Genomic DNA, 22,051 nt, shown 5'->3' on the forward strand with positions numbered 1-22,051 from the left:
TTTATGCTCACAGCTCCTCCGGTGGTCGGAGTGCTGTGTTTTTCTTGCAATCTCTCTCGAAAAATGTTGTTCTGAAAAAAAAAAACTTGTTAGTGCAAAGCATTTCCCACATGTAATGTGTGTGTTTTTATTAATGCATAGCAATCAACATTAATATATTACTTTGTTATGGGGGTGATTGATCTGAATGGGGTGCACACAAAATCTTCTGTACCTCACGCCATCAATTCCCTCCTATGATGATCACAAATACTGATAACCTTAAACGATTTGTGAATCATTACCAAAACCCAAAACCACCCATAGATTCCACTAAATTTTATTCAATCCGACACTTCTTCTCAATAATTTTTGTTAGTTCAGCAAATTTCTTTCTCATTTCCCTTGTTCTTGACAACAATGTTATCTTTAGTTCTAAATCTAAAATGTACTTATCCTTATGAAGTACAATTCTATCTGCTGGTGACAACTATTAGTACATTGTTAACAGTCTCATTTGGAAAAAATGATACAACATAAACACATCTTATACCTAAAGCAAAACATGTTATATTTACTATGGTATCTAAGTTATCCTATAAATCTCCTAAATATGTACTGTCTGTACAAAGTGTGTTTCCACACTTGAATGACTTTCAGTCCTTTGCCTCGTCTTTTATTTTAACTACTTGGAAATGGTTCATCAAAAAAGAATCATCTTCGTTTTGTGTGCTAAACCCAGAATTGTTTTCTGTAACACTCTTATGGTCACCTCAAGTAATCCCTGAATTCATGTGTAAATCATCCCTATCTATAGGTTCACAGTCTTTGTTTGGATTTTCCTGATCATCATTGCCTCCTCTAGTGTCCGATAAGATAACTCTCAGTATTTCCAAATTTTCTTCTTCCTTGACCACCTCTCGTACAGTCACTCTCAGACTTCCCTGGCTATCCGCTTCTTCTTGTATATCAGGAAGTGCCATACATGTCCATTCCAGTGACTTGTACTTCAGATTTGGTCTCTGTGTCTGTTGTCTTAGTTCTGTTGTGCTTTCTAAATCGTTGTCAGGTGAAAAATCCTTAAGTCTTACACCATGCTGTACACTCTCACAGTCTGTTGGTCTTATATCACCAGTTTTACAGTCTGTTTCTCTTGTGTTACCAGCTTCTGGTTGCATAGCACCTGATTCTGAACATGTATCCAAAATCTGTAGTCTATTTCTCAGTGACCTGTCTTGTTGGGTATATATGCTTTTCTCATTGCTTGTCCCATTAGTACCTTGTACAGATTTAAATCTCTCCTTCTATCATTTGTATTTCTCATGGTCCCTAGAACTAGGGGAAAAGCATCCAGCCCTTTCAAGACAGTGGAATCACACATTTTTGCTAATTTCATCTTCATTGCGCCAATCACCTGTTCACCAACTCTAGAAGCTTCTGGACAACAGGCACAATACAGTTTCTTTTTAGTGCTCAATATTTCATAAATCAGACCAATAACTTCGTTGGCAAGATCAATTTCCCCGTATGTGTGTGTCTGTCCATGATACATGTGTGCAAAATGGGCAAACATACTATTGGACATAACAGTTTTTTCATCTTGGAAGGCCCAAACATCATTCTCTTCTTTTTGTGTGCAAGGTTCTCTTACCAACGTTTCCTTTTCGTTATCACTTGCCTGATCCTGCACTTTCCTTACTTCGTCCCATGTTTCTACTGTGTTAGTAAGCATGTGATATTGGAAAAAAGTGTCTTTCTTCGCCCATGCCTGATTCAATGAACAATCTTGTTTTGGGCAATATTTTGCCAATTCATCTGCAAACCAATTCCCTCTGATAATGTAGTCAGTTTCACATTTGTGAGCAGCAGGAACTACTACTGATCCCCTATTAACTATTAGTTTTTTCCTCTTTCTTCACCTGCTCCTCCATTTTTCAACTTTCTTTCTTTTTCTCAGAAATTCTTTAATTTTAGCTCTTCTTCCAGGTTTGTTTACATTTTCTATGCCTTTTTTTGTAAAGTCTGATCGTTATGGTTTTTGCAAATCCCTATATTTGGAATTATCTACTCCTGTCTCACTGGTAGCTTCTTCGAAATTTTCCTGCAAATTTTTATTTTTCCAGGTAATGTTTTTACTCATAAAGAGTATTTCTTCATCCTGGTAACACTTTAATCTGTTCATACTTACCTTTCCAAAATTTAATTCTTTAATTTCTACCTTTAATTCTACAATATCTATCTGTTGGTGTTCTGCATCTTTTCTATAGCCACTTTGTACCCACTCTCCCAACTCCTCATTTGTCAGACCAAAAGGGACTTCGTTTAATCTCTCTCTAGGTTCCATTCCCTGCAACCATCCAGTCTGTTTTTCAGCTAGTATCTCAGTTACATTTGCGTAAGTCAGAGCTTTTGTCAGATCTGTTGTTCTAATTCGTACATTTTAGAAGCCGATTGGGCTGCCTTTTTGACCAACCATTTTAGGGCCACAGAGGGAACAGCCTCCACAGACATATGTGTTTTCAACCTGACAATAGTAAGCCTGAGTAAGAGCTGGAGCAGCCCCACTTAATCTTTAGAATCTCCAAGGGAAGATTTGAAGATTTCCGAAGAAATGGTCACTAAAGTATTACTAAAAGCAAGATCAGATGGAGCACCTGGCCCAAATGGCCTACCACAGATTCTATTTAAAACAAATATAATTCTTTGGTCGGGATACCTAACCAATCTTTTTAACTGTGCATTAAGCAATTCAATCATACCGGACTCTTGGCGGGGCGCGATAATCCATCCGATTTATAAGTCAGGTTCTCATGCCTCTCCAAACAATTACAGATTAATCGCCCTTTTAGACATTGAGGCAAAACACTACGCATCCATTCTATTGGAGGTGCTGAGAACCTGGGCAGAGCAGAACAACCTGATCCCAAGGAACCACTGCACTTCACTGCAAATTCTGGCACCATGGCCAACCTATTGACATTGTCTATAATCATTGACAAAGCACTTATTACATCTAGGGCTGTTTTCTGCTGCGTTGTAGATTTCAAAGCTGCCTTTGACCGGGTCTCCAGGGCTGCTCTATGGGTAAAGCTAAAAAAATGGGGGATCCCAACCAAACTTTTGGAGGTCATTATCCAATTGCATTCAGGCACATGGATACAAGTGAAGCTGGGGACTGGTACACATCTCTCTCGGAAAATCATGACAACCGAGGTGTCAAACAGGGATGTGTGCTGGCCCCACTACTTTTTAATTTGTTTATAGCAGACTTATCAGCTACCCTAGAGGAAATAAATAGCCACCCACCCAAGATCGGTGGCGTGTCAATAAGTAACCTTTTATACGTAGATGACTTGGTCCTTTTTAGTCTCACCCGGGTAGGACTGCAAAGGCTACTAAACAAACTACACAGCTTTACCAACATGAATACTTTAGAGGTAAACCTAAAGAAAACCCAAGTGGTTATCTTCGGTAGAAAACGCAACCTCGGTGGTGGATGGCTATATAATAATATGAACCTTACAATAGGAAAAACATATAAATATTTAGGGGTCAACTTTGACTCCAGGGGTTCCTTTGCTAAACAACGTAGCGAAATATCAATAAAAGCCATGAACCTTCAGGTGAATTTTTCTAAGCTCTCAAAAAAACTGTCCGGTCCGAGTTTATCCCCACTACTGGAAGTCATGAGAGCAAAAATTGGGCCTACTCTGTCCTACGGCATTGACATTTTTAGGGGAAAACTAAATGCCAATCTAAACCAACATGTGACCAAAATTTACAAAAAAGCCCTCCACATGTCTAAAACCGCCTCTGAAGCACAGATCAGATTAGAACTGGGCCTATTAAATTACGAATTTTCAAATACTGGCTCGTATTTGAATCTGTGCCACAAACTAAGACAAGCAGACCCAGGTACATTGGAGTCACTACTCTGGTTAGACATTTCACAGAAAAACCCAGGTGGCTCTTATGGACGTTTTTTTAAGGACGCAGTACAGCAAATGTCCGTGGGCAAACTATGGGATCTCAATCCCAGTAAGGCAGTTTTTAAAATCAGCATTAAGAAAAGTACTCGAATGAGGTCCCTAATCGCTGATAAAGCTCATTTCGCTAAACGTAAACATGCATGGGCAATAATAAATTCTTATGGGCTGGCCACTGCCCTCCCCTATCTGTCCTGCACTTATCCCTTGCACTTAAAACTTAGCTTCATGGCTCTTAGATTGGTTGACTGCCAATTTTTAAAGGATCTACCCTCTTGGCATCGAACGTCAGAGGATGTATTGTGCAGAGGGTGTAGTAAGACGGCTGAAACTTTAGATCATGTAGTCTGTCTTTGCCCTGCTCTTATGCCACAGTGCAGACGAAAACTGAAAATTGAGTGGAACAGGCTGGGAACCCGAACCTGTAGACAGGCAATTATTGCAGCTCTGAATCCAGAAAATACAGTTTTAAATATAGGCCTTATAACTTTTATATGCTATGAATACCGCAATTTCACTCTATAACCGGAAGGGCCTGTCAACGTTTTTATTTTTAAGGAATACAGTCTATACTAAACCGCACTTTATTTTATGCTGCTAAAATTGTTTACATCTGACGGCACTTTACCATAAATTGCTGCTAGTTGTTGAACACTTGACTGTACCTAATAGCATAACATTGCTATCGTCATGCCCATAAACTTTTTTCGTCTAAATGCCATTGCTGACACTGTTGTTTTGTATATCCTGCCTTTTTTAACATATGCATACTATTGAAGTCTTCTAATGCAATTTGGAAGTTTTTATTTATTGACTGTTTTTATGTCTTGCTCTTTTATAATAATTTGTACTGTCGCTGGTACTTTTGATGTGTACTTTTATGGATATTTTATATCCAAATAAAGGTTTCTTTCTTCCTAATTCGTATACACTAGGCAGTTTATTCCTGATGCTTTCAGATGATAACTCTCTTTTAAGATCTGGTATTACCCCATTTAACGGTATGGTCAGTGAATGTTCTTCCTTTACCTTGTTTTTGCAAACAGGAATTTCATAATCTATATTCATTGGGCCTGTTAAAGCTTTCATATTCATAGGCAGTTCTTTTAATTTTTCAGACAATTCTCGTCTTTTGACTGCTAATTCAATTTCTTCTTCTTTATTATTTGTGTTAGGGTTTCAGGCAGGCTAGTCCCATTTCAGTGACCATGCTTTGACATCACATGACCAGTGACATGTAGGATAAATGCGTGGTCCTACCTTTACTTCATTGCTTGAAATCGCCATTGTTGGATTCTGGTTGCTGGTTGCTGATTGAAGACGATTCCTGCTGATTGTATCCCGTTTTCGTTCTTCCTCACGGGCTCGTGAGAAGACCGTTTTTTGGTACCGCTGTGTTTTCTGCCCCTTCCCTCCTTTCCCCCGTAGCTAGTGAGTTTTGGGTCCCGGGGTTCCCTTTCCCTTCTTCCCTTGTTTCATTTCCCCAGCGCAAGCTTTGTTGTGGGTGTTCGGGGGCTCCCGTTCACGGAACAGATTGAAGCGCCTTTGGCCAGTATTAGAGGGAGTTTTGCAAACGAACGCAAAGGGGAAACGAAGCGTTTCGCTTCGTTCGAGCGCGTCTTTGCTTAGACGCCGCTTTGCTTCGTTATAGGCGGAAGTGACGTTTTGGGTCACTCCGCGAAGGTTTAGTCAACAAGCTCTGGGGTTATGTTTGGGATTCCAAGCATTACGAACTTGTCCCTGTCCCTTGGCTATAAGACACACTTTCGGAGGGTTTTTTTTTCCGGTACTAGCCTTTTACAAGTCCTTTTTTCCCCTCGCGGTACATTTAAGGACACTAACAAACGAACTCCCGATTGGCTATCTGCTTTTAGGGACTCTATTTTTGCATCTCCTAAGTGCCTTACTTTGGTGTTTATGCCTTCACGAAGCAGAGCCTGCGCTTCACACTGGTAAGAGGGGTTGTGTATGTTGTGGCAGGGCATGGTCATTGGGGTTGGGATCTAGCTACGTGGAACATAAACACATGAAGGGTTTGTCTTTCTCCCTGTTGTACATAGGTGCAGAAGCGTGAAGGAAGGAGGGAGCAGTGTCCTATTGTTTCATAAGGGTGGCAGACTTGGTGTCTCCTCAACATTACCACCCTCTTTTCAGGTTCATTGGCGCACTCATAGTGGTTGTCCTGTGAGTGGTCAGTGGGCAGGGGAAGGGGACTGGTGCATGCTACGTTCCTGCAGTGCTCGCGCTGGTCGGAACCCAACAGAATTTCAAGCCCACGTTACATAGCACTGCCCGGACTAGCATGGATGAGGCTGGGAATCCGTTGGGTGGGGGTACGGGTGGTCCCTCAATGCAGGACATAATGGGTGCAGTACATACACTACAGGCTCAGGTCCAGGAGTTACAGCAAGAGAATGTAGGTTTAAAACAGGAATTGGTGGCAGTAAGGGCCAGAGAGCAGACACAACATAGGGGGACGGGTCCCGTCATACAGCCTGCTACATTTCAGTACGGGGGGCAGGACAAAGCGCTGCAGGAGGCAGCAATCCAATAGCCGTTACGGTAACAACTCCTGTTGCAGTGCCCCTAGCTCCCCCTGAAAGGTTTACAGGGGATGGCGACAAATTCGGGATGTTCATGAACCAGTGCCAGCTGCACTTCATGTGTAGACCGAGTGTCTTTCCCGACGACTCTGCAAAAGTCGCTTTTACGCTATCATATCTGGCTGGTAACGCTGCCCAATGGGCAATTCCCTTGGTTGAAAGCGATGACCGTGTGCTGTATAATTATACAGCATTCAAGGAATTGATGCGGGGGCTGTTCGCTAAACATGCATTCATGCAGGCGAGCGATGCGGAGCTTTTGAAATTACGGCAGGGCAGGCAGGACCTATTATCGTATATGGCCTCCTTCAACCGATTAATATCCGAGACTCATTGGCCAATCGAGAAAAGGACGTCCCTGTTTTATCAGGGCCTTTGTGAGGAGCTTAAGAATATAGTATCACAGGTGGTGGACCCACCTGAGGATTGTGCGGCTTTTATTGACTTAGTGGTCAAGTTGAACCATCGAGTGATGGAACGACGTGGAGAACGCAGTCGGTTTCAATCTTCTCGGGGTAGTTACGTGAAAACTGAGGCAAAGGCTGTAGGGGAGAGCAAAACAGCACCCAAACCCATGGAAATAGGAGGGGTAAGGGGACCTCTGACCCCAGAGGAGAAGAAGAGGAGGAGAGAAAAGAATCTGCGTCTGTATTGTGGCCAGGGAGGCCATTTCGCAAGGGAATGTTCCGTGAAGCCATCAGGTGCAGGGTTTGGGAAAAAGGTGGCCTGTATACAGGTGGATCGAGGTACGGGTGAAGAACGGCACAAACAGTACGAGGTCGTGGGGGCTTTGGATCAAGCCCCCAGACATTTTGTTATCAACGCCCATTTGCTGCTTTCAGCACAGAATCATGTCCCTGTGTCGGTACTGCTGGATTCTGGTGCTACCGGAAACTTTATAGACATCTCAATGGCCGAGAAATTGATGGTCCCTTGTCACCTTAAAGAACAACCCGAGCCAGTGAGGGCCATCCATGGGACGGAGCTGTCATCTGGTTGCATCACTCGACAGACCGCTCCCCTACGCTTATTGTGTGAGAATGGGCATTCGGAAACGGTGGTCTTCGATTTGATTGATGCCCCTTCTTTTGGGTTAGTGTTGGGGGTCCCGTGGCTGCAGAAGCATAACCCCAAGATTGATTGGGTACAGAGACTTGTAACATTAGACTCGGTGCAGTGTTTGAAGGATTGCTATACTATGGCAGGTGAGCGGGTTAACCCTTTGACCTGCGCTGTAGCGGATGTAAGAACGGTCCCGCCCCAGTACTCAGTCTTTCAGGATGTCTTTGACAAAGGATGTGCCCAAGTTCTTCCGCCGCATCGTGCTTACGATTGTAAGATCGATTTGGTACCAGGGGTTCCGCTGCCTTGCAGTCGGGTGTACGCATTGTCGGAACCCGAAGAGAAACATCTGAAGGTATATATCGATGAGATGTTACAGCTGGGTTTCATTCGTCCCTCCTCCTCTCCCGTGTCATCGGCTATATTTTTTATTCCTAAGAAGGAAGGGACTTTGAGGGCTTGTGTTGATTATAGGATTCTGAACACAGCCACTGTAAAGAACAGGTACCCTCTTCCGCTCATCTCCGTGTTATTGGACCAGCTCCGCAAAGCAACGGTGTTTACCAAACTAGATTTGCGGGGCGCCTACCATCTTATACGGGTTCGACCAGGAGATGAGTGGAAGACGGCTTTTAAGACCAAGTATGGCCTGTTTGAATACATGGTGATGCCGTTTGGCTTGTGCAATGCGCCGGCGGCATTCCAGTTTTTTATCAACGAGGTCCTCAGCAGATACCTAGACCAAACAGTCATTGTATATCTGGACGACATCCTCATCTACTCAGAGAACGGGGCAGAGCATACTGAGCATGTATTGCAGGTTCTACAAACGTTACAGGAGCATCACCTTTATGCTAAGCTAGAGAAGTGCCAGTTTAGTACCCCTGAAGTAGAGTTTTTGGGGTTCATTATTTCGGAGGGAGGTATCCGGATGGACCCAAAAAAGATCAGGGCCATTGAGACCTGGCCGGTGCCGACTACTGTGAAGCAAATACAGGTGCTACTGGGTTTCGCCAATTTTTATCGGCGGTTCATAACACATTTTTCTGATATAGTGGCACACATGACCCGCCTCTTGAGGAAGGGAGTCCCCTTTGATTGGACCAGTGAGGCTCAGGACGCTTTTCAATTATTGTTGAAACAGTTTACTTCTGCGCCAGTATTGGTGCATCCTGATCCTGCCCTGCCGTTTTTTGTGGAAACTGATGCCTCCTTGTGTGCCGTAGGTGGGGTGTTGTCGCAACGCGATGAAGCCTCTGGCCATATGCACCTGATAGCGTTCTTTTCCAAAACCTTGTTGCCGGCGGAACGCAATTACACCATGGCTGAACGTGAATTGCTGGCAGTGAAACTGGCGTTTGAGGAATGGCGCCACTATTTATGGGGCGCTAGGCATGTTATTACCATCTACACCGACCACAAAAATCTAGAGTTCTTTCGTTCCGCCAGGGCGTTGACTCCTCGTCAGATGCGGTGGGTCTTATTCTTTAATGAATATGACTTCATCATAACGTATAGACCTGCGGCCCAACAGATCAAATCCGATGCTCTTTCTCGGATCCATGTTGATCCTAAGGAAGAAGGTTCCTTGAGTAACAGTAGGGCTATGATTGCAGAAGAAAGGATCATAGGGGCCTTGGCTGTGGAGGACTTCCCAGCTTTAGTAAAAGAGCGATTGAGCCAAATGGATTTGGCTCCCTGGTTGTTCATGTCCCGGGTTACGGAAAAGGAGGGGTTTTTGTATCACAAGGGCAGGTTGTTTATACCCCCCACCTTGAGGAATGAGGTTTTGGAGTGGTGTCATTCTTCGGCCTTGGTGGCACATCCGGGAATAAGGAAGACTAAAGAATTGTGCATGAGGTGGTTTTGGTGGGAGTCCATGACTAGTGACATTCTGGGATATGTGAGTGCTTGTCCTGTTTGTGCCACCAGCAAACCCTCACACAGTAAGCCCTCAGGTCTCTTGCAACCCTTGGAGGTACCTCCTGCCCCATGGCATACTATAAGCATGGATTTTGTGACCGATTTACCTACCATCTCTGGTTATATCACCATTTTGTTGGTGGTAGATTCATTCACCAAGATGGCGCACTTCATACCGCTTTCCAAACTCCCTACGGCTAAGGAGATGGCGGTGGTTTTTATGTCCTCAGTGGTGCGGTTACATGGGTTACCCGCTGTGATAATATCTGACAGGGGAGCACAGTTCGTCTCTCATTTTTGGACTGAACTATGTTTGGTACTCAAGACTGAGATACGATTATCCTCAGCTTACCATCCTCAGTCTGATGGTCAGACTGAGCGTACCAACCAGACGATGGAACAATACTTGAGGTGTCTGGTTGCTTCTTTGTCTTGTGATTGGGTGACAGCTCTACCCATTGCGGAATTTGCTTATAATAACAGTCTGCATTCCGCACTGGGTATGACTCCTTTCTTTTGTTCGCTTGGGTACCATCCTAGAGCAGTTGCTATCCAACCCACGGGACGCGTGCCAGCCATTGATGATGTGTGTGGGCGATTGAGTGATATTTGGGGTTTGGCCAGGGAAAGCTTGCTGGAGGCCAAGGCGGCTATGAAGGCACAAGCAGATAAACATCGTGTCCCTGCTCCCACATACAAGAAGGGGGAATTGGTGTGGCTGGCATCTCGCAACCTGCAATTGCAGGGGTCACGCAAGTTGCAACCCCGGTATGTGGGTCCTTTCCCAATACTCCAAATCATTAACCCCGTGGCAATGAAGCTCGGGTTGCCACGGGATTATGGAGTACATCCTGTATTTCATACATCATTGCTAAAACCCTATATACCCTCGGCTCAGGTGTTGCCTCCTCCTCCGCCGGTGGTGATTGATGGACAAGTAGAATTTGAGGTTCAGGCTATCCTGGATTCCAAGCCGGTCAGGGGTCGCCTCTTTTACTTGGTGGATTGGAAAGGGTATACACAGGAGGACAGAACATGGGAACCAGCCGGAGGGGTGCATGCACCATGATTGGTCCGACTGTTTCATAGACAACATCCTTTGAAACCCCGCCCGGTTGGGAGGATCATTGTGGGGGGGGGGTACTGTTAGGGTTTCAGGCAGTCTAGTCCCATTTCAGTGACCATGCTTTGACATCACATGACCAGTGACATGTAGGATAAATGCGTGGTCCTACCTTTACTTCATTGCTTGAAATCGCCATTGTTGGATTCTGGTTGCTGGTTGCTGATTGAAGACGATTCCTGCTGATTGTATCCCGTTTTCGTTCTTCCTCACGGGCTCGTGAGAAGACCGTTTTTTGGTACTGCTGTGTTTTCTGCCCCTTCCCTCCTTTCCCCCGTAGCTAGTGAGTTTTGGGTCCCGGGGTTCCCTTTCCCTTCTTCCCTTGTTTCATTTCCCCAGCGCAAGCTTTGTTGTGGGTGTTCGGGGGCTCCCGTTCACGGAACAGATTGAAGCGCCTTTGGCCAGCATTAGAAAGAGTTTTGCAAACGAACGCAAAGGGGAAACGAAGCACTTCGCTTCGTTCGAGCGCGTCTTTGCTTAGACGCCGCTTTGCTTCGTTATAGGCGGAAATGACGTTTTGGGTCACTCCGCGAAGGTTTAGTCAACAAGCGCTGGGGTTTTGTTTGGGAATCAAAGCATTACGAACTTGTCCCTGTCCCTTGGCTATAAGACACACTTTCGGAGGTTTTTTTTTCCGGTACTAGCCTTTTGCAAGTTTTTTTTTCCCCTCGCAGTACATTTAAGGACACTAACAAACGAACTCCCGATTGGCTATCTGCTTTTAGGGACTCTATTTTTGCATCTCCTAAGTGCCTTAATTTGGTGTTTATGCCTTCACGAAGCAGAGCCTGCGCTTCACACTGGTAAGAGGGGTTGTGTATGTTGTGGCAGGGCATGGTCATTGGGGTTGGGATCTAGCTACGTGGAACATAAACACATAAAGGGTTTGTCTTTCTCCCTGTTGTACATAGGTGCAGAAACGTGAAGGAAGGAGGGAGCAGTGTCCTATTGTTTCATAAGGGTGGCAGACTTGGTGTCTCCTCAACATTACCACCCTCTTTTCAGGTTCATTGGCGCACTCATAGTGGTTGTCCTGTGAGTGGTCAGTGGGCAGGGGAAGGGGACTGGTGCATGCTACGTTCCTGCAGTGCTCGGGCTGGTCTGAACCCAACAATTTGACATATTTATCACTTGTCTTTCTTGCCAACTACTCATTGGAAGGAGTTCTGGCTTTGTTACTGTACTATTAATTTGAACACGTTCCTGTCTATTTATTGCATTTCTCTCTATGGGAACTGGAACAGTTTGGAAAACTTTTGTAATTTCTGCTGGCGATGCCTTTGGCACCACTGTTGCAAACTCCCCTTGATATGGAGGTGATCTGTTATCCAGAATGTCATTTAGAAATTCTTCTTTTGTGTCACTGTATCTACAGTCTAAAATGTGAACATGTTTCTCTTCCTCTTTATTTTTATCTCCTGTAGATCCTCGCATACTCCTGACAGGAAATAAATCATTTGGTACATCTACCTGCTCCCATCTACATATTTGTCCTCAATATTCTCATTCCGATATTTATCCAAACCAAAATCATAACCTCTTCCTGATCTTTGTTGTTCTCTCTTATACACCTCACCTTCCCATTCCATTAACACTTCAAATTGTGAAGGTTTAGGTGTAGGCTTAAGGTTCATCATTGTTTCTCTCAAATTTCGTAAAACATCTATGTTAAAAGAACCTTCTGGAGGAAATGCAAGCTCACCATCACCTTTCGTATATTGCACCCAATTCTCAACCCACAAACAAGTGAGACAGCCATACTTCATTAGCATGTGAGATACAGGCGTTCCCATGGAAAACACTAATTTCCACTACGGTTTTACTACAGGCTTGTCTTTCACAAACAATCTTTTTACCTTTCCAAACAGTGAAACTTTCTTCTCTTTACAAATATAATACATTTTTCTGTTAATTTCCTGTCTTTCAAAAGATTGTGCACTCTTCTGTTGCTGCTCCATAACACCAGCCTATCACAGCATGGTTTACACTAGCGTACCAATCAGAACAAGATATGTCTCCTTAGTGCTTAACCAATAGTCCGCTGTTTTACTGATGCACCAATCAGCCCTTACTCTGTCTTGGTCACGAGGAGCAATACCTGCGCAACACTTTTGACGTCAGCTCTGCTCCAGCTTCTGCTGACCCCTCCTTTACAAAATCTATTGAGAAGCCGTATTTACAAAATATACAACTGAATCGGTTAGTAACTTACACAAAACAACTCCATTCGTCTGTTTCGCTAAACAAAGTGATAGTTTTCTCAATCACACAAGTATTCTGTATTTCCAGTAGACAGCGCTTACCTCTTCTCTACCACAGAATTTTACACTCGCCGATAAAGCAGCGCTTACCTCTACCTTTACCCTTCTCACAAGTTCGGGTTAAGCTCTATTACTCTCCTGGCAGTAAGTTTTAAATCAGGATACACAATGATCCCTGTACTCGAAAGCCAAGATTTTATAGGCTGTCCTTGCTGTGCATTTATCCTTTCACACGTAAAGTCCCAAAACTTGTGATGTGCGACGACACCACTTGTGATATATGACGATACCACAGCAGTATACAACAATACTACTTTTTGAAACAGACTATGCAATGTGCGACTTCACTTGCCACACTTCCTCGGCCTGCAGACAGAGGCACCAGCTTCACGCAATCCTCGTAAGCCTTTTCAGGACTACATATAACATAATACGAACTCAACAGATGTTAGTCATATCTCTGTACATCAAATTCTATATACTTTAACCTTTGAATATAGGGGTTTTATATACACTAAGCTAGTAAAAATAACCATCACTAATCACCAAACTAGTCAATAATAACCACTGCTCTGCTACCAAGTAATCTGATGCAGCGCTCACCAAGAAATATCACCAACCCAGGGTCCAGGTCACTCCGGTGGGGTCCATTACACCGAAGTACAACACACCTAGTCACACACACACACACACACACACACACTTTACCCCAGACCCTTGCAAATATATATATAAACAAAAATGGGTTGAGTGTATTCTCTCCTATGACAGGATACCTTTAAGCACAGATTTTTAACACCAACATTTGTTTTCATCAGTGATTCTACTAACTGATCTATGCATCAATGTACCCCGCCATTTAGGTCGATGGACCAATTAGTTGAGTACGTTGATGGTGATTGTCAAGACCAGCTTAACCTCACTACAACAATACATTGATTTGCATAATTAATTGACTCAGAAAATCAAGAACACCTGAAATCATTTAAAAGATTTTATATAGTTAATGTGCATAAATGAAAATTAGCATTTATTCTGTCATTGTTAATTCTCACTGAGCATTGCTATTTATTCAGGAAAAAAATCAAGTAAAACTGTTAATAAAATCATGAAGAGAAAATTCAGGTTCCACATTAATTCCATTATTCTCTGAAATAAAAACATAAATTAATCTTTGGTCATGTACCTGAAAGAGAATTCTTCATGAAAAGATCAGAGAACCATAGTTAAAAAAAACATGCATTTAATTCTAAAGATTTCTACACTAAAACCTTCCTACCCAGCACTAAACACCATCTATACTTACTAACCAAGGCCTCCTCGGGCGCAACTTCTTACCCAGGCTAGTTTTCCCGTAACGATCTCTAACCTACAGGGGTTATCAATGAGCCTTCTGGCATAGTTTCAGGCTCCCAGCATCTCTGCAAACAGCTGCAGTGCAAACAACATCTTTCTGCGATCAGCTTCTGTGACATTAAAACCCAATTTTGGTCTGATATTTATACTGTATTTGATGGCTCTCTACCCTCAAATGTTTCAACTCTTGTCGTTTCTCTTTCTCTGATTGGTCATGACATTGCAGTTCTTAGCTCTCAGGATATCCGTTAATTGACAATGTATTTGTTAATTTTCAGGATGTTCATGAATAAATTTGTTTGATAAACTGATAAATAAAAGTTTGACTGTTCCAGTTCATTGTCAGGCCTTTAAATGTTAATTTTCAGTGATTCAGCTGTTTCCACGTGGTCATTTTCGGAAGGCATTTGACTTTTATCCTTGGCAGACATTCAGCTGTTCTCGTGGTTATCATTTTGGCCCACAGCCACTCACCAGCGTTCACATCAAATGGCCTTGAATATAGTCAGCTGAAGTTGCAATGTTTTCAGTGAAGCACAGAGCATGGGCGAGCTTCTCTCAGCAAAATGATGTAAGGTTTTTCTACTGCACAGAACCGGGAAAAGCGAAGCCATTTTGGAATTGGCAACCAACCAAAACTACGATAAACACAAAAAGAAAATGTAAATACACAGAATATAAGTGTTTTCTGTCCCTCCACCCACAAGTGGTAATATTTATCCTTTAAAACTGTTACCTAGCAGAAAAGCATCACACTGCAAGCCATTAAAAGTGAAGCAGAAAAGCAGCATGCAGTGCAATGTACATTGCAACATAGACATGCATTATTATGCCACTTAAATGCACAAATAGATAAAAAATGCGTTTTACATCATAAATTAATATGTTAATCAAACCTGTTAGTGCAAAGCATTTCCCACAGGTAATGTGTGTGTTGTTATTAATACACAGCAATCAAAATTAATATATTACTTTGTTATGGGGGTGATTGATCTGAATGGGGTACACACATAATCTTCTGTACCTCGCGCCATCACACTCAAACTGTCTAGAGCCATTCCAGGCCAACCTGCATGATTGGTTGTAGAAGACATGTGTGGTTGTAGTCTGAACTATGTGAGAAGAGTCGATAAGGTGCATGGAATCCTGACAGGTAGCCTGGTGGTGTCACTGCAAGTGTAGTCAGTCCTGCTTGAATATGTGCTCAGGAAAAAACTGTGTGGGAGAGAGATAGATCACACTTTGTTGAACTTTATGCTACCTAAAAGTTGCAGAGTTAATGGCTGAAACATCCATTATCCTGTTTCCCATGTAAGTTTATGGGGTTCATTTTTAATGAGGATTTTCTCTGAGCTTGCTTCGTTATCACTCATAAGAGTTTCTAAGAGTAAGGTATTCATGGCCTTCTGAAAAGCGAAGTGGTTTTCTAGCTTCCTCCTATAGGTGAGGAGGGACTTCCATAGCCTTCTGGCTTGGACTGAGAAAAGACGCTCTGCGATCTGCTCTTACGGGTGAGATAGCTCTAATGATTGTTTGCAAACAAGATGTCGCTATAGGTTAGTGATGCACCTCTGCATCAGAGCTCATGCAAATCTGTGTTTTTGATGGAGCAGCAGACATTTCTCATACTCCTGCAGGACAATAGTCTCGAGTTCAAGGCTGAAAAGTTTGGGCAGGTCTGAGATTAAGAAGCACACTATATATGTTCATTGTAAAGCCCAAGAGGAAGACACGTTCTGACTCAAGTGGCAGGTCTGAGATTAAGAAGGACACAATATATGTTCATTGTAAAGCCCAAGAGGAAGGCACATTCTGACTCAAGTGGCAGGTCTGAGATTAAGAAGCACACAATATATGTTCATTGTAAAGCCCAAGAGGAAGGCACATTCTGACTCAAGTGGCAGGTCTGAGATTAAGAAGCACACAATATATGTTCATTGTAAAGCCCAAGAGGAAGGCATATTCTGACTCAAAACGGTTTGTATGTCAAAATATGGACCATAAAAGGATCTGCCTGAAACAACTTGTCCTCCAAAATATCAACGTGCACAGCATCTAGAGGGTGAGCATCCAAAGGAAGGTCAGATTTACTGTTCTAATGTCACATCCACTTACCTTGACGATATCATGAAAATCAAATGCATTGGGGTGGATTTTGTTGTAGGGTGATATTTTAAAGTTGATATTTTAGTAAACACATCTTCTAAAGGTGTGTTCATGTGTAAAATACTGATCTTTCTCATGGGGTCTGGATTTACGCACTTTCAGGCCGTCCTTATCTGAAAGCCTTTTAAATTGTGAAGATCCCAAAATAACAAATCACTGTAAAAGTGTCAATTCCTCTCTGTCTCTTGCTCTCTCCCTTCTTTAATTGCTAGTGGGTCCTGTCTGGGCTTGGAAATCCCATTCTGGAAATTCCATCATTAATTAGGAGGCTGAGAATCCAGACCATGCCAGGTCATCTAACTTCACCCCAAGATCTCAACACCGCCATGGCGTCCTTGGAAAGCATCAGCCGCAGAGCGACCGACACCAGTGTGTGGATCAACAGCAGTGTTATGGATGTAAGTACGCGGAACAGCCAGAGCACCCGTTAAATGAGCCAAACTGTTGGGATCCTGTCTATTGGTCCTGGATGTACGGGGTCTGAAAAACAACCCTAAATGAAATCAAGATACAATAAATACATGATGAGTATAGTCGTAGCTCAGTAATACTCAAAGTCTTTCTACAAATCTAACGAAGGCCTATTTGGTTCTGCACTCATGGTGTTAATGTGGTGTGAGTGCAGGGGCAAAAGCTTTCTCTCATTTGCATGGGGACCACGGTGGGTACTGAGAACATCATCTTCTCTTTGGCTCTGAGATCCTTAGAGAGGTTGGCCAGTATTACCTGTTTGAGTTTGTTAACGTGAAGATACATCAGCATTGCTCTTGCCTAGTGCCTCAATTTGTTGTCTACCCATTGCGATAAAAATGCATAGCAGGCTATTCTCCAAAGAACAGGCCTTAACTGTCCCACCTCAGACATTCGCTAGTGAGATATTTTGTTTACTTAGAGGGTGCTTTGAGCCCACCCATTGCTTCCAAATGATTGGCTTCATTCTCACTCTCATTGCTTCTCTTTGGTTAGCGTGTGCAGGATTCACTTCCTATTTGTGTGTGTGTGTGCCTCCCTTGGAGCTTGGCAAAAGTACTGCTTCCTTAACCAGAGTTGTACCTCTGCTTGCACTTTCGGAGCTGCTTTTTTATTTTAGGTGGGGCGCTCAATAAGAGTACATGTGTTTGTGAGCCATCTCCCTTCCCCCACTCTGGATTGTTGCTATCCCTCTCCTATCGCATTGCTTTCCACTCCTGTTTTGTTGCTTGCCCCTCCCACATTGTTGCTTGCCTTTCCCACCGACCCATCTCCAACATTATTGATACAACCGACCCCCCCCCCCTCCCACATTGTGGCTCGCTTAACTCTTCTCAGTCCCTCCCCTCCCGTGCTGTTACTTGCTTCGCATATTACCTCAGTGTTGATTACTTGCCCCGGGCCCCTACCATCCCCACTCACATTGTTGCTTGCTTTCCCTGCCCACTCTCACATTTGCTGCTTGCTTGCCCTGTCCCTCCCACCCCCTCCCACATTGTGGCTCGCTTAACTCTTCTCAGTCCCTCCCCTCCGGTGCTGTTACTGGCTTAGCATATTACCTCAGTGTTGATTACTGGCCTCGGGCCCCTACCATCCCCACTCACATTGTTGCTTGCTTTCCCTGCCCACTCTCACATTGTTGCTTGCTTGCTCTGTCCCTCCCACCTCCCCCTGCTTTGTTGCTGCTTGCCCCCTCCCTTCCACAGCTCTCCTACCCTCCTCTCATATTGTTATTGACTCTGACTGTTTTCCAGCACTTAATATAAACATGTTATATGTTCACAGGATTTCCTTGCTCTTGCCAGTCAAATCCTTGATGCTGACTCTGAGCATCTTTGGTCTCCAGGACATACTCAGCCACCACTCATAGGACCTGCACTCCTACAGTCGGTTGAAAATTTCACCAAACTTCTCCACCTTGATGAGGATAATATCGACATCACCCACCCAAATGTAGAGCTACACGGTTCTGTCTTTGGTATCAATACAGTGAGAGACTACAACAAAACATTCAGCACAAACCCAAAGATTGATGTGCACATCAGTAAGAATACATTGTGGAAAACTCTTGTGGAAAATGGGAATATCACATTGACCAGTGTGATACTGAAAAACCTTGAAAGAACACTGCCTCCACATTTTGTGGGTGAAATGAGTAGCTCAGACTTTTTCATTAACAGTCTCATATTAATAAACACCATAATGTCCAACAATCGAAGTGTCAGTCAGGCAGAGAGTGAAATGATTTTTGGACACAAAAACACAACAGAAGAAGAAGACAGAAAGGAGGAGGCACGTCACTGTGTATTCTGGAACCACAGCATGCTTGAGTGGAAAGGTGCATGGTCAACTCAAGGGTGCCAAACTTTCCAACAAGACACGAGCACTGTTTGCAGATGTGAGCACCTGACCTCTTTCTCCATCTTGTTGTCCATAGCCATCGAAACCCCTGATGTTGGTCTAGAACTTCTCAGCAAGTTTGGAACCTGTCTCTCCATTATAAGTTTAATCATTGGCATCATAATAGACATAAGAGAGTGGAAATTAGCTGCCACAAGTAAACTATCTAATATCCGGTACGTAACCTCGATCAATATCTCTGCGTCTCTGCTAACCTCTGACTTGTGGTTCTTTGCATCGTTTTACATGACTGAGAGCCACGCGAGTAATCTCTGCATGACTGCGGCATTCTTCAACCACTTCTTCCACCTGGCAATGTTCTTCTGGATGCTTCTTCAAGGGCTTATTTTATTTCACCAATTGTTCTTTGTCTCGCGCCAGCTAGGAAAGAAATCCATCGTAATCATCATGGTGACAGTTGGGTACCTGTGCCCGCTCGCCATTGCTGTATCTACACTTGGGGTTTACTACCCTCGTAAGTCATACATCAAAGATGGAACTTGCTGGCTCAATGGAGAAAGCGGAGAAAGCGGAGCCTTGAATGTATTAGCCGTGCCAGTACTGGCCATTTCCATGGTGAACACAATAATACCGGTGGTGGTCATCATGAGATTGGTTAGACCTTCATTGTCGGAGGAGCCCAAAGAAGACGACAAAAAAACAATGCTGGCCATTATGAAACCCCTTCTCACCTTCACAACAATTTTTGGTTTAACATGGGTTCTTGGTCTTGTGACTAACATTATCACAGTCCCTGAATTTTTCCTCTACCTGTTTACACTCCTAAATTCACTCCAGGTTAGTCAAGAACTACTTTAATAATTCATACCGTTTTTTCATAAGTGGTAAAATGATGAAATGTTGGGCTTACAAAAAACAGATAATGCAATTCATTGTTTCACTTAATCATCATGTCTCTGAGTTCATACTTCAAAGACCAGGTACATTTGAAACTGCAAATAGATAACTTTTAGATGATTGGCCTTTGTATGTGGAAAATATTGCCCTCTATTAGGTAGAGCGGAAAGGGGGTGGTGAGCAATTAGGGGGTGAAGGACCTAGAGTCGAGGTTGACCAAGTACCCTCACTTCTAGGGAGGTTCACAGCGAGCTCTAGTAACGCACTTCACTGTCTGACTGGACTGAATTAGTCATTGGTTGTCGGGTTAACTGGGAGCACTCTAACAGAACCTAGAGCTAGATAGAACCGTTGCGCTGGACAAGGAGGTGGTATGGGGACAGTGAGGTCAGAGCCTCACTGTGTAGCATGTGTGTGTTATTCATTGTTAAGAGACTCCCATCCCCTATGGATGGACTAAAAATGCCCTAAGTGAGACACCATTATTTTGTCAAATAGTTTTTTGTCATTGTAAATATATGTAATGTTTATCGAGTCCATCAAATTAGAGATGTCCTTTCAGAAGAGATAAAGGAATTGAGATTCACTGTCAATAGCCGTGCTAGAACTTGATGCTATTTATGTAAACGTCGTGGTCTGGAGAATTTTGCTGGCTGAGTTGTAAATAATTTAGCTCTTACTTGGGAATCATGAATCATGAAGTCTAGCTACATGATCAGCAACCCAATAATCCCTGGGAATTCCACCATCTCACACCTTATTGGAGCCTTGGTAGAATCCCAAACCATGTTCCAGACAAGAAAAATGGCTATGGGTAATGTTGTCTCGTTCATGCTTCTGGTGTGTTATTAATCAGTTGAGGAGAGAAACAAGGCCATGATCTAATAACTGAGGCACAATCAGGTAAGGATCCTGTGACAAATTTCAGCTTAAATGAGTATGCTCATTAATCAACTACATAATAGCAGATAGGGAATATATGTTGTTATAACTCATGCGTTACATCACATGCCATAACAACGTGGTCATTACAACAACTGCATTGTTACATCGCATACGATTACATCGCAAGTTATTACAATGACTTTCTGTAGGGTCGCGCTGGATTTAGGAATAGAATACTTTACTATTCCTCCTCCAGTTTGTGCAACTGCAGGGAAGATTTTGGATTGTAAATCCAACACCTTTTGCCCCCTACAGCAAGTCATTGTAATGACTTGCGATGTAACCGTAATTGTATGCGATGTAACACTGCAGTTGTTGTAATGACCTTGTAGTAATCCGATGTAACGCATGCAAAGTAAACGATGTCTGTCGAAAATAGTCTAACCTGCAATTACTCCTTTTGAACATGAAACTAGAATATAAAATGTCAAAAATTTTGATTTAGAAATCTGTAAGAGTCTGCTATAGCTAAATTGTAAGCTGAAAATATAGTAAGATCATGACTTGAAGGGTTTCACTGATTCCAATCATCAACCCTATTTCTTTCATCACTTAGATCTCAAGCTAAAAAGCAGCTGTTGAATTAATAAGAATATCAACGCAAGTCGATTTAGAGTAGAAAGAAATGTAAATATGAATGGCTAATTTATTGACATTAAGATTTTTTCAGCATGTGTGCCTCCTGAAAAAGATTCACTTCTATATTCAGATTCACTCCCAAAAAAATGTTATCCTAAGTTTGACTGTAGTTTGACTGGAGTTTGATAGTGCCAACAACACAAATCCTCAAAGGAGAAAAGCTAGAACGGGTATAACCATACCTTCAAACTCACATGTCATCATCAGAATCCCACACAATACTTGACAAATACAATACCACATTACATAATCTATAATATCTGTAAAATCATAAAAGTAATCACATTGGGGAATAGAAACACATTATTTGTAGCGCATAGAAATGGCAGATATGTGATGAGCACAATATGAAAAACATAACAATTCAACTTTACAAATCAAGAGAATCAGACTTTCACATGGCCACAATGAGATAAAGAATCATGTATTATACAGCAGTAGTAACCCTGATCTAAACTTCAATGGCTTGGGTTCCAGTTACCTTCGTTTGCCGTTCGGCCATACGAATAACTTCATTCAAAGAGTCGTAAAGTGACCAGCGCACACTCTTACACCGCTGGTGCTCCATGATTGCCATCTTTTACAATTGAAAGATTGTTTAACACTATATTGAGGTGAAGGATATCAACTACAAGCAATTGGATTATTATTTGGGGTGGGTGACTACTCAAAGAACAATCACCACCTCTGTTAGGGTGAACCCTCAAAGTCACTAAACTAACCTGAGCTCAGTACTCTGTCACAGAGCAGCCAGCCTTAAATTAGAGCAATGTGTAAAGT

At 42.9% G+C, this 22,051-nt stretch overlaps 2 protein-coding genes and 1 pseudogene across 2 annotated transcripts in view; 2 read left to right on the plus strand and 1 right to left on the minus strand.

Annotated features, from left to right (window-relative positions):
* The window catches only part of LOC147709582 (adhesion G protein-coupled receptor F3-like), a gene marked incomplete at its 3' end in the record, with an annotated part of 42,956 nt that extends 23,719 nt beyond the window's left edge, over positions 1-19,237 (plus strand). Inside the window, exons 6-7 of the mRNA XM_086926054.1 lie at positions 16,672-16,857; positions 18,215-19,237. Coding sequence (XP_086782180.1) covers positions 16,672-16,857; positions 18,215-19,237 — 1,209 coding nt within the window. The remainder of the gene's footprint in view (positions 1-16,671; positions 16,858-18,214) is intronic.
* LOC147709583 (uncharacterized) lies at positions 753-1,711 on the minus strand (annotated as a pseudogene).
* Positions 19,219-22,051, plus strand: part of LOC147709584 (uncharacterized) — an 89,825-nt gene continuing 86,992 nt past the window's right edge. Inside the window, exon 1 of the mRNA XM_086925513.1 lies at positions 19,219-19,627. Within this exon, the coding sequence (XP_086781639.1) occupies positions 19,238-19,627 (390 nt within the window). The 5' untranslated portion in view covers positions 19,219-19,237. The remainder of the gene's footprint in view (positions 19,628-22,051) is intronic.

The sequence above is a fragment of the Lissotriton vulgaris genome, chromosome 6, assembly GCF_964263255.1.
Source record: "Lissotriton vulgaris chromosome 6, aLisVul1.2, whole genome shotgun sequence".
NCBI classification, from domain to species: Eukaryota; Metazoa; Chordata; class Amphibia; order Caudata; family Salamandridae; genus Lissotriton; species Lissotriton vulgaris.